The 13,263-nt window shown below is 44.1% G+C and overlaps 1 protein-coding gene across 22 annotated transcripts in view; it reads right to left on the reverse strand.

Moving 5' to 3' along the window:
* GSAP (gamma-secretase activating protein) overlaps positions 1 to 13,263 on the reverse strand; it is a 105,915-nt gene that overhangs the window by 26,866 nt on the left and 65,786 nt on the right. For 15 of the 22 annotated variants that reach the window (XR_010158552.1, XR_010158551.1, XM_063814576.1 and 12 more), the window contains one exon: positions 11,624 to 11,677. The exons of the other annotated variants lie outside the window; for them this stretch is intronic. Coding sequence is in view for 13 of the 15 variants with exons in the window: in XM_063814576.1 (XP_063670646.1) it covers positions 11,624 to 11,677 (54 nt within the window). In the remaining 2 variants the exon portion in view is untranslated. The remainder of the gene's footprint in view (positions 1 to 11,623; positions 11,678 to 13,263) is intronic. 22 annotated transcript variants of the gene reach the window in all.

The raw sequence follows: 13,263 nt of genomic DNA on the forward strand, positions 1-13,263 counted from the left end.
GAAATACACTACAGATGTCCAACTTAAAGACTGTGGTAAAAATATCCCATTTCTCCATTTGTAGCATGCTCATCTTTTATCTTTATATTTAAGCTATTTTCCATTTTTAAAAATCCATACATGCTTCCTGTGGTTGAATAGTTTTAATGGTTTTTCTTCTCAAAAAATCAAGGGCAGCCCAGGTGTGGTGGCTCATGTGTGTAATCCCAGCACTTTGGGAGACTGAGGTGGGATGATCCCTCGAGGCCAGGAGTTTGAGATCAGCCCCAGCAACATACCAAGACCCTGTCTCTACAGGAAACAAACAAACAAACAAACAAAAATTAGTCAGGCATGGTGGCATGTGCCTGTGGTCCCAACTACTTGGGAGTCTAAGGTGGGAGGATTGCTTATGCCCAGGAGGTCGAGGCTGCAGTGAGCCACTATGGCACCACTGCACTCCAGCCTGGGTGACAGAGGGAGACCCTATCTCAATCAATCAATCAAATTTTTTTAAAAATAACCATAAAATCAAGGGCAATTTTTAGCCTTTTATGAAAGTTGCCGTTTCCCTAGAGCAATCCACAGTTTACAAAGGGATAAAATCATTCTTAGGAAGGATACTCTTAATGACATTCCTTTTAAGGCAAGCACCTTGTTTCAACATATTTCCTGTTAGTGTTTTTAAAATGACTTTGAGAACTATTTATAAGATGAGGAAGTCCTTTGTCTCTCTAGGAAGATTTTCTGATTTAACTGGTTTATTCTGCCCAAGATGTTCATATAGGTCTTAGTCTGTTACAGCAGGTACACCAAAATACCATAAACTGGATGGCTTATCAACAAATTTATTTCTCACAGTTCTTCAGACTGGAGTGCCCAAAATCAGGGTGTGGTCAGTTATGGTGTCTGATGAGGGCCCACTTCCTAGACTGCCATGTGTTCGCTGTAACCTCATGTGGCGGGAGGGCAAGTTGGCTCTGTGGGGTCTCTTCTATGAGGGCACTAATTGCAATCACCAGGGCTCTGCCCTCAGAAATAATCACCTCCCAAAGGCACCACCACCTAAAACCATCACCTTGGGGGTCAGGACTTCAACATATGAATCCTGAAGGGATGTAAACATTCAGACCATAGCAATATTGCAATTTATTAAACATTTGTATAGTGTTCCACTTTATACTAAAAGGAAGTGCTTCAGAATGCAGACAGAACAGGAGGAAGGTACCTATCCAGTCCCCACACACACACCCCCGCCCCTCTCCTCCCTTAACTCCTTATCAGGGCACTTATCTACTAAGGAGAAAAGAAATAACTTTGGTCAGAGTAAATAGGGGTACCTTGGTCCTCAAAGAAAGAATGTGGAAGCAAGCACACACTCTTACGTAATTTGTGATTGAGGTCATGAGTGTCCAGAGCCACCTCCTGTTGGGTAAGTATGGCAAGAACAGTCACATAACTGAGACTAGGGAGAGAGGAGCTGAGGGTGGGACATGCTCATGCAACCAGCTCCATCCCTCTATAATTAAGTTGGGACTTGGGGGTAGAAGAAGTAGGTTAAAGGTGAAGGTAGCAGCTTGGAGTGAATGGGTGGTATTACGCAAGCAGAGATGAGGAAACAAATGAGAAATAGCAGGATCAAGTGTCCTGGGAATGAGAATCTCCTGATTAGAGTCTCCCATGCTGAGCATTTGGGGTAGGTGGAGTTGGTCAAACAAAACCCAGTACTATCTTCTCCTGAGTCCAGGGCTAGTCCCAGCAATACAACTCTGCCTTCCTTGATGGATCATGGCTGTGTGCAGAGGGTCATAGAGAGATCTACAGTGCCTCATACTTGTCCTCAGTATTAATAACTACTAGCAGATGAATACATGTGGAGCCAAAAGAGCCCCCAAGCATGTGTGGAAATGGTGAATGGGAAACAACTGTCTGCAGAGCCAAATACAAAAGCTATGGGTAGAGGAGAAAAACCTGAGGAGAAAGAGGGAATGTAAAAGGAGGACAGAAACACATGGAGGACATAAAATACTCCATTTTACACACACCCACACACAGAAAACAAACAAGCCAGTGCAAAAAAGAAGCGACTTTGTTCCTAAGCAAAGCTAAATCATATTCTTAGAAAACCTAATAGGTAAAAGTTAATAGGACCTTTCCATCACTCTTTTATACTTAACTTTTTAAATGAAAATACACAATGTTGATAAGGGTATAGTAAAACTGGTAAACTCATAAATCCCTTGTAAACATAAATTATCCCTTGTCAGGCCTCTGAGCCCAAGCTAAGCTATCATATCCCCTGTGACCTACACGTATACATCCAGCTGGCCTGAAGGAAGTGAAGAATCACAAAAGAAGTGAAAATGGCCAGTTCCTGCCTTAAATGATGACATTCCACCATTGTGATTTGTTTCTGCCCCATCTTAACTGAGCGATTAACCTTGTGAAATTCTTTCTCCTGGCTCAGAAGCTCCCCGACTGAGCACCTTGTGACACACGCCCCTGCCCATAAGACAAAACCCCTTTTGACTGTAATTTTCCACTACCCACCCAAATCCTATGAAACAGTCCCACCCCTCTATCTCCTTTCGCTGACTCTTTTTGGACTCAGCCCACCCAGGTGATTAAAAAGCTTTATTGCTCACACAAACCCTGTTTGGTGGTCTCTTCACACAGACGCACGTGACATTTGGTGCCGAAGACCCGGGACAGGAGGACTCCTTCAGGTGACCGGTCCCCTGTGCTCGCCCTCACTTCCGTGAGGAGATCCGTCTACAACCTTGGGTCCTCAGACCAACCAGCCCAAGGAACATCTCACCAATTTCAAATCGGGTAGGCAGTCTTTTCACTCTCTTTTCCAGCCTCTCTTGCTACCCTTCAATCTCCCTGTCCTTCCAATTCCAGTTATTTTTCCTCTCTAGTAGAGACAAAGAAGACACATTTTATCCGTGGACCCAAAACTCCGACGCCAGTCACAGACTCGGGAAGATAGTCTTCCCTTGGTGTTTAATCACTGCGGGGACGCCTGCCTGATTATTCACCCACACTCCATTGTGTCTGATCACCGTGGGGATGCCTGCCTTGGTCATTCACCCACATTCCCTTGGTGGCAAGTCAATTGCGGGGATGCCTGCTTTGGCTGCTCACTACCCCCACCCCTTCTCCGTGTCTCTACCCTCTCTTTTCTCTGGGCTTGCCTCCTTCACTATGGGCAACCTTCCACCCTCCATTCCCCCTTCTGCTCCCTTAGCCTGTCTTCTCAAAAACTTAAAACCTCTTCACCTCTCACCTGACCTAAAACCTAAGCGTCTTATTTTCTTGTGTAACACCGCTTGGCCCCAATACAAACTCGATAATGGTTCTAAATAGCCAGAAAACAGCACTTTTGATTTCTCCATTTTACAAGACCCGGATGATTTTTGTTGAAAAATGGGCAAATGGGTCTGAGGTGCCTGACTTCCAGGCATTCTTCTACACATTGGTCCCTCCCTAGTCTCTGCTCCCAATGTGACTCATCCCAAATCTGTCTTCTTTCTCTCCTGTCTGTTCCTTCAGTCTCCACCCCAAGCTCTGAGTCCTTTGAATCCTCCTTTTCTACAGACCCATCAGACTTCTCCCCTCCTCCCCAAGGCTGCTCCTCACCAGGCCAAGCCAGGTCCCAATTCTTCTTCAGCCTCCACTATCCCACCCTATAATCCTTTTATCACCTCGCCTCCTCACACCTGGTCTGGCTTACAGTTTCATTCCACGACTAGCCCTCCCCTACCTGCCCAACAATTTCCTCTTAAAGAGGTGGCTGGAGCTAAAGGCACAGTCAAGGTTAATGCTCCTTTTTCTTTATCCGACCTCTCCCAAATCAGTTAGTGTTTAGGCTCTTTTTCATCAAATATAAAACTCAACCCAGTTCATGGCCCATTTGGCAACAACCCTTAGATGCTTTACCACCCTAGACCCAGAAGGGCCAGAAGGCCATCTTATTCTCAGTATGCATTTTTTTACCCAATCCACTCCCGACATTAAATAAAGCTCCAAAAATTAGATTCCGGCCCTCAAACCCCATAACAGGACTTAACTAACCTCGTCTTCAAGATGTACAATAATAGAGTAGAGGCAGCCAAGTAGCAACATATTTCTGAGTTGCAATTCCTTGCCTCCACCATGAGAGAAACCCCAGCCACATCTCCAGCACACAAGAACTTCAAAATGCCTAAGCCACAGTGGTCAAGCATTCCTTCAGGACCTCCTCCCCCAGGATCTTACTTCAGTGCCGGAAATCTGGCCACTGGGCCAAGGAATGCCCACAGCCCAGGATACCTCCTAAGCCACATCCCATCTATGCGGGACCCCACTGGAAATCAGACTGTCCAACTCGCCCAGCAGCCACTCCCAGAGCCCCTGGAACTCTGGCCCAAGGCTCTCTGACTGACTCCTTCCCAGATCTTCTTGGCTTAGCGGCTGAAGACTGACGCTGCACCATCACCTCAGAAGCCTCCTGGACCATCACAGATGCTTTTGGCAACTCTCACAGTGGAAGGTAAGTCTGCCCCCTTCTTAATCAATACAGAGGATACCCACTCCACATTACCTTCTTTTCAAGGGCCTGTTTCCCTTGCCTCCATAACTGTTGTGGGTATTGAAGGCCAGGCTTCAAAACCCCTTAAAACTCCCCCAACTCTGGTGCCAACTTGGACAACATTCTTTTATGCACTCCTTTTTAGTTATCCCCACCTGCCCAGTTCCCTTATTAGGTCAAGACATTTTAACTAAATTATCTGCTTGCCTGACTATTCCTAGGTTACAGCCACACTCTCATTCTGCCCTTTTCCCTAGTTCAAAGCCTCCTTCACATCTCCCCTTGTATCTCCCCACCTTAATCCACAAGTATAGGACATCTCTACTCCCCCCTTGGCGACCGATCATGCACCCCTTACCATCCCATTAAAACCTAATCACCCTTACACTGCTCAATGCCAATATTCCATCCCACAGCACACTTTAAAAGGATTAAAGCCTGTTATCACTTGCCTATTACAGCATGGCCTTTTAAAGCCTGTAAACTCTCCTTACAATTCCCCCATTTTACCTGTCCAAAAACCAGACAAGCCTTACAGGTTAGCTCAGGATCTGCGACTTATCAACCAAATTGTTTTGCCTATCCACCCCACGGTGCCAACCCTATATACTCTCCTATCCTCAATACCTCCCTCCACAACCCATTATTCTATTCTAGATAAACCTACTTGACCCCATAGATCCTAAATCCTTTCCCCACTCCCTTTCCATTCCTTAAAAAACAGCTCCCACACTAGCTCTCCCTAACTTATCACTCCCTTTTCATTACACACAGCCGAAGTGCAGGGCTGTATGGTTGGAGTTCTCACACAAGAGACGGGACCGTGTCCTGCAGCCTTTCTGTCCAAACAACTTGATCTTACTGTTTTAGCCTAGCCTTCATGTCTGTGTGTGGCAGCTGCCGCTGCTTTAATACTTTTAGAGGCCCTCAAAATCACAAACTATGCTCAACTCACTCTCTACAGTTCTCATAACTTCCAAAATCTATTTTCTTCCTCACACCTGACGCATATACTTTCTGCCCCCCTCCACTACTTCTCAGCAAGCCGAACTCATTGCCTTAACTCAAGCCCTCAATCTTGCAAAAGGACTATACATCAATATTTATACTGACTCTAAATATGCCTTCCATATCCTGCACCTCCATGCTGTTATATAATAGGCAAAAAGAGGTTTCCTCACTATGCAAGGGTCCTCCATCATTAATGTCTCTTTAATAAAAACTCTTCTCAAGGCCACTTTACTTCCAAAGGAAGCTGGAGTCATTCACTGCAAAGGCCATCAAAAGGTGTCAGATCCCATCGCTCAAGGCAATGCTTATGCTGATAAGGTAGCTAAAGAAGCAGCTAGCATTCCAATTTCTGTCCCTCACTGCCAGTTTTTCTCCTTCTCATCGGTCACTTCCACCTACTCCCCCACTGACTAACTTCCACCTATCAATCTCTTCCCACACAAGACAAATGGTTCTTAGGCCAAGGAAAATTATCTCCTTCCAGCCTCACAGGCCCATTCTATTCTGTCGTCATTTCATAACCTCTTCCATATAGGTTATAAGCCGCTAGCCCATCTCTTAAAACCTCTCGTTTCCTTTCCACCGTGGAAATCTATCCTCAAGGAAATCACTTCTCAGTGTTCCATCTGCTATTCTACTACTCTTCAGGGATTGTTTAGGCCCCCTCCCTTCCCTACACATCAAGCTTGAGGATTTGCCCCTGCCCAGGACTGGCAAATTAATTTTACTCACATGCCCGGAGTCAGGAAACTAAAACACCTCTTGGTCTGGGTAGACACTTTCACTGGATGGGTAGAGGACTTTCCCACAGGGTCTGCGAAGGCCACCGTAGTCATTTCTTCCCTTCTGTCAGATATAATTCCTCGGTTTGGCCTTCCCACCTCTATACAGTCCAATAACACACAGGCCTTTACTAGTCAAATCACCCAAGCAGTTTCTCAGGCTCTTGGTATTCAGTGGAAACTTCAGACCCCTTACCATCCTCAATCTTCAGGAAAGGTAAAATGGACTAATGGTCTTATAAAAACACACCTCGCCAAGTTCAGCCTCCAACTTAAAAAGGACTGGACAATACTTTTACCACTTGCCCTTCTCAGAATTCAGGCCTGTCCTCGGGATGCTACAGGGTACAGCCCATTTGAGCTTCTGTATGGACGCTCCTTTTTATTAGGCTCCAGGCTCATTCCAGACACCAGCCCAACTTGGACTGCACCCCAAAAACTTGTCATCCGTACTATCTTCTGTCTAGTCATACTCCTATTCACTGTTCTCAACTACTCATAAATGTCCTGCTCTTGTTTACACTGCTGGTTTACACTGTTGCTCCAAGCCATCACAGCTAGTATCTCCTGGTGCTATCCCCAACTGCCACTCTTAACTCCCTTTTAGAGTGGATAGATGATCTTTGCTGACGGGGTACACTCCAATACTTTCACCCTGACGAAGTCCTATTCTTTACTTTTATACTCAGTCTTATTCTTGTTCCCATTCTTATAACACCCTCTACCTCTCCCCAGCTATCTCCACCACAATGCCAATCTCACTCTCACCTAGCCGTTTCTAATCCTTCTTTAACAAACAATTGCTGGCTTTGCATTTCTCTTTCCTCCAAAATTGCTGAGGCCTCAACTTACTCACTGCAACAACAACAACAAAAAAAGAAAGGACTCTGTATATTTTTAAATGAAAAGTGTTGTTTTTACCTAAATCAATCTGGCCTGGTATATGACAACATAAAAATCTAAAGGATAGAGCCTAAACTTGCCAACCAAGCAAGTAATTATGCTGAACCCCCTTGGGAACTCTCTAATTGGATGTCCTCCCAATTCTTAGTCTTTTAATATCTGTTTTTCTCATTCTCTTATTCGAACCTTGTATTTAGTTTCTCAATTCATCCAAAACCACATCCAGGCCATCACCAATCATTCTATATGACAAATGCTCCTTCTAACAACCCCACAATATCACCCCTTACCACAAAATCTTCCTTCAGCTTAATCTATACCACTCTAGGTTCCTATGCTGCCCCTAATCCTGCTCGAAGCAGCCCTGAGAAACATTGCCCATTATTGCTCCATATCACCCCCAAAAAATTTTTGCTGCCCCAACACTTCAATACTATTTTATGTTATTTTTCTTATTAATATAAGAAGACAGGACTATCAGGCCTCTGAGCCCAAGCTAAGCCATCATATCCCCTGTGACCTGCACGTATACATCCAGATGGCCTGAAGGAAGTGAAGAATCACAAAAGAAGTGAAAATGGCCGGTTTCTGCCTTAACTGATGACATTCCACCATTGCGACTTGTTTCTGCCCCATCTTAACTGAGCGATTAACCTTGGGAAATTCCTTCTCCTGGCTCAGAAGCTCCCCCACTGAGCAACTTGTGACACACGCCCCTGCCCATAAGAGAAAACCCCCTTTAACTGTAATTTTTGACTACCCACCCAAATCCTATAAAACGGCCCCACCCCATCTCCATTCGCTGACTCTTTTCGGACTCAGCCCACCTGCACCCAGGTGATTAAAAAGCTCTATTGCTCACACAAAGCCTGTTTGGTGGTCTCTTCACGTGGACGCACGTGACATCCCTTTCATTGAATATCAATTTATCACAAAATAAGAATCAAATGCTATAAAAATCGTCATAGCCTTTCACCCAATGTTACTTCTGGGCTCTTAACCTTAGGGGAATAGATCAAAAGAAAAACTGTATGTATAAAAATGTTCACTTTGGGAGGCCGAGGTGGGCAGATCACCTGAGGTCAGGAGTTCGAGACCAGCCTGACCAACATGGTGAAACCCCGCCTCTACTAAAAATACAAAAAGTATCCCGGCATAGTGGTGCACACCTGTAATCCCAGCTACTCAGGAGACTGAGGCAGGAGAATCGCTTGAACCCAGGAGGCAGAGGCTGCAGTGAGCCGAGATCACACCAAAGCACTTCAGCCTGGGCAACAAGAATGAGATTCCATCTCAAAAAAAAAAAAAAAAAAAAAAGAAAGAAAGAAAAAAAATTCACTGCAACATTATTTCTAACAGCAAAAAGAAATTTTTTTAATGGGGGCTAGGGACAAAGTAAATGTCCAAAAAACAGAAGAACAACTGAGTTAAGGCACTGCAACCCAGCAGGGCATGGTGGCTCATACCTGTAATACCAACACTTTGGGAGGCCGAGTTAGGAGGATGGCTTTAGCTTAGGAGTTTGAAACTAGCTTGGGCAACATAGTAAGACCCTGTCTCTACCAAAAAAAAAAAAAAAAAGTTTTAATTAACCAGACACGATGACATGTACGTGTAGTCCTAGCTACTCAGGAGGCTGAAGCAAGAGGACTGCTTGAGCCCAGGAGTTCAAGGTTGCAGTGAGCTGTGACTATGTCATTGCACTCCAGCCTGGGCAACAGAGTGAGACCCTACCTCAAAAAAAGAAAAAAAAAAGTATGACATACTTATCGTGGTGTTTTGTATGTATTAATTTTCATCCACCCACTCCTGGTTCACAATGCCCATAGTCTTTGTTACAGCCTGATGTTATAATATCGGGTATTTTAGGCTTCGGGACCAGGACTAGTCTCAGGAAACTCTCTCTCTCCTGCCTTCCTTTCACCTGCCCTAAGGCATGACTCTCCCCTCCACCACTCCCCACCACCACCCCCCGCCCCACCCCCTTGCCTTTCTGATTGCAGATCTTAAGACCCTCCCCTAAGAGGGTCCCGCCTCATACCCTGGAGGGAAGGAATGCTTCCATAAAAATCCCAGAAGACTGGGTTGGGGAAGTTTCCCCATAGCTGAACAGGTGGAGGTTCCTGGAGGGTGGTGAATCGAAAGAGGGCATGGAAGCTCCACGTCCCTTCCCCCATACCCCACTCTATGCGTCTCTTCATCTGTTTCCTTTGCAATATCCTTTATAATAGGCCAGTAAACATGTTTCCCTGAGTTCTGTGAGCCACCCCAGCAAATTAATCAAACCTAAAGAGGTACCGTGGGAACCCCAACTTGAAGACAGTTGGTCAGAAGTTCCAGAGGTCTGGACTTGCACCTGTTATCTGGGGGTGTGGAGGGTAGTCTTGGGGACTATGTCCCCCAACCTGTGGGATCTGACACTGTCTCTAGGTAGATAGTGTCAGAACTGAATTAAAGGACACCCAGCTGGTGTCCGCTGCTTGGTACATGAAGAATTCCCACACATTTGGTAACAGAAGTGTTTTTCTGTGTTGATGATTATTGTTGCAGTGTGAGAGAGAGGGAAAACACAGTTTGGACAGAGTTTTTCCTCACACACTTACTAATTTAAAATAATAAAAAGAAAAAGACACTGCCATCCAGTGGAATCCTATGGAGTCATTAGAAATTACAAGTTTACATAGCAACATGAAAAAATGTTTACAATAACATAATTGCTAAAATTTATCTAATATCTGTAGATCACAATTACTACTGGGTAAAATATGCATACCTATAACAAAGGCCAAGAGGAAATGGGGGAGAAGAGACAGTTGGTACATTAGGAACTGTAGAATTATGGATGATATTTCTTTCAAAATTTTTCTTCACTGGTTTGTTGTCCATTAAAAAATTATGGTCCAGCATGGTGGTTCACACCTATAATCCTAGCACTCTAAGAGGCTAAGGCAGGAGGATGACTTGAGGCCAGTAGATTGAGATCATCCTGGCAACATAGCAAGACCCCATCTCTACAAAAAAAAAAAAAATAAGAAAAAATAAGAAACTGGATGGGTGTGGTGGCTCATGACTGTAGTACCAACCACTCAGGAGGCTGAGACGGGAGGATTGCTTGAGCCCAGGAATTAGAGATTATAGTGAGCTATGATCATGCCACTGCACTCCAGCCTGGGCAACAAAGAGAGACCCCATCTCTAAAAATAAATAAATAAAAACACATTATGGATTTGGTAAGACTAGTAGAAAAGGCAGAAACAATAAACAATAAATAAAATGAATGGGTGGAATCTTTTAAAACACCTTTTAAACTATTAATAAAACCTTTCTTTTCTCTTCATCTTCATATGTTAGTAGGACTTCACAGCAGTCCCATGCTTTTGCCTGGAAACACAGATCATCAGTCTATTTTTAAGGGATCCTTCTTAGGACCAAAACCTAGAACCACTAACCTGGCCCCCGATCTACCCTCTCTTGCCCCCAGTGAATCACTGTGACCTAAAATGCCACAGCCTTCCCCCAGCTGTCCAGGCCCGGCCTGCCCTTCACAGATACAAAAGAATCAAATGGAAATAAAAGGCGTCAGCACCCTGAGCTCCCTGCTGCCAGAAGTTGAGATTTCCCAGTCTACCTCAAGCTATGATTAACAGGAGGCAATGCTAAATGCCAAAAACAACAAAGGAGCTTCAAGGAAACTGTGCTAAAACACTCCCCCTGGTTTTAACTACATACATATCCTTTTCTACTCACTCCACCCCATTCTCCTATGGTACTCCAAAACTATTGCGAAGCCACCAGGTTGCAGAAAGACACTAACAGCTACAGCTTAAAGTTCAGAGGTTGATGAAGACCACATAGTGGGCCAATACAGATCACTCCTGAGAAACAAAAAAGCTGTTTTTACAACCAGAAGGAAATTAGATAATCCTAGCCCACATTACTTAATGGTTTTAAGACTGGAAATTCTGTGTGTGTGTGTGTGCACGTGCACGTGCGCAAGCTCATTTTGAGGGAGTAATAGTGCAAATAAAGTAAAAGCAGCTACCAGCCTCTCTAAAGATCATCTACAAGACCTCCCCCAGTAAAGCCTGTTCTGAGGTACAGTGGCAAGTGCTGGTTCTGGAAGGTTTAAGTTGAGCACCGTAATTCTCTCCTATCTTCAGGAAACTTCCTTCAAAGAGCATTCCTGAGAATTGCCATAATACCATACTCAGTGATCACTCACCCATGTAGGAAGGATTCTCCAGAAAACCCACCCTACTGCCTTGCCCTCCCCTCCCCTGCCAATTTGCAATCCCTTTTGGAACCACCATAATACTCAGGCAGCAGAGCTTTAGTCATGTATCTGTACTTTTGTTTCTTGCTGTAAGGGACCTACCTTCATAAGAGGCAATGCAATGTCTTCTGTCACAAGAGTTATTCCAGGAATTTCCTATAGTGGGGAAAAACACACACACACAGCTGCTCAGTGTATGAACTACCACTAGCTCAAGCTTTCAGGGAGTGTTTTCTGCACAGACAGAAGCTGAGGGCAGCTTCCAGCTTCTAACCTCTACTTTAAATAAACCTTGGAGGGCATAAATAACAGTGAATATAGCCTATCTCTTGCCTCAGGAAGGGACACATTCTTTAAAGTCACAATTATAATAGGTGACAGGGTCTCTAAAGTAAAGGAAAAGACTATTACAAAGAAATAGAGAGCAAATAGGGTATTTTTATACATTTCTATTAAAGAACAAATGAGGCAAATTATGTTTGCACCAAATGTAACGATAAAGGGGAAATGTTTCATTATCAATACTCCTTCCTCTCTCTTCTTTCACTTAAATGTATTATAGTTGGCCCCTACCTCACTAGAAGGAATCAAGACTAACAGGATTCTTGCATGACTTGACTGGGTAATTTTTCTGTACCTCATTGTCCTCTGTAATTTCAGAGGTAGGAGCCCCCCATACCCAAAGGACTATAAATCATGCTGCTATAAAGACACATGCACACGTATGTTTATTGCGGCATTATTCACAATAGCAAAGACTTGGAACCAACCCAAATGTCCAACAATGATAGACTGGATTAAGAAAATGTGGCACATATACAACACCATGGAATACTATGCAGCCATAAAAAATGATGAGTTCATGTCCTTTGTAGGGACATGGATGAAATTGGAAATCATCATTCTCAGTAAACTATCGCAAGGACAAAAAACCAAACACTGCATGTTCTCACTCATAGATGGGAACTGAACAATGAGAACACACGGACACAGGAAGGGGAACATCACACTCTGGGGACTGTTGTGGGGAGGGGGGAGGGATAGCATTAGCAGATATACCTAATGCTAAATGACGAGTTAATGGGTGCAGCACACCAGCATGGCACATGTATACATATGTAACTAACCTGCACATTGTGCACATGTACCCTAAAACTTAAAGTATAATAATTTAAAAAAAAAAAGTTTCTGCACCAGCCAGGTGCAGTGGCTCGCGCCTGTAATCCCAGAACTTTGGGAGGCCAAGGCTGGCAGATCACTTTAGATCAAGAGTTTGAGACCGACCTGGCCAACATGGTGAAACCCCGCTCTACTTAAAAAAAAAAAAAAAAAAAAAAAAATTAGCCAGCCATGGTGGCGGGCGCCTGTATTTCCAGCTACTCAGGAGGCTGAGGCAGGAGAATCACTTGAACCTGGGAGATGGAGGTTGCAGTGAGCTGAGACTGCACCATTGCACTCCAGACTGGACGACAGAGCAAGACTCCGTCTCCAAAGGAAAAAAAAGAGTTTCTGCAGTGCTATCATCATGGCAAATCTGAAAGGTGAACAATTCATTTCAAGAAGGGCAAATGATAGCATTCTCCTAACTAGTGAGTGTTAAAACAGAAATTTAATAAAAGGATAAACTTTCAAGATTGCCTTTTATTCACTATTATTTTGAAAAGTGTATCTGTATGTTATTATGTAATTAGCCTCTCATCTGGTCAAATCAGCTTTCGTTTCCTTAAAAAAAAGTAGATAAG

This window comes from Pan troglodytes, chromosome 6 (genome assembly GCF_028858775.2).
Source record: "Pan troglodytes isolate AG18354 chromosome 6, NHGRI_mPanTro3-v2.0_pri, whole genome shotgun sequence".
NCBI classification, from domain to species: Eukaryota; Metazoa; Chordata; class Mammalia; order Primates; family Hominidae; genus Pan; species Pan troglodytes.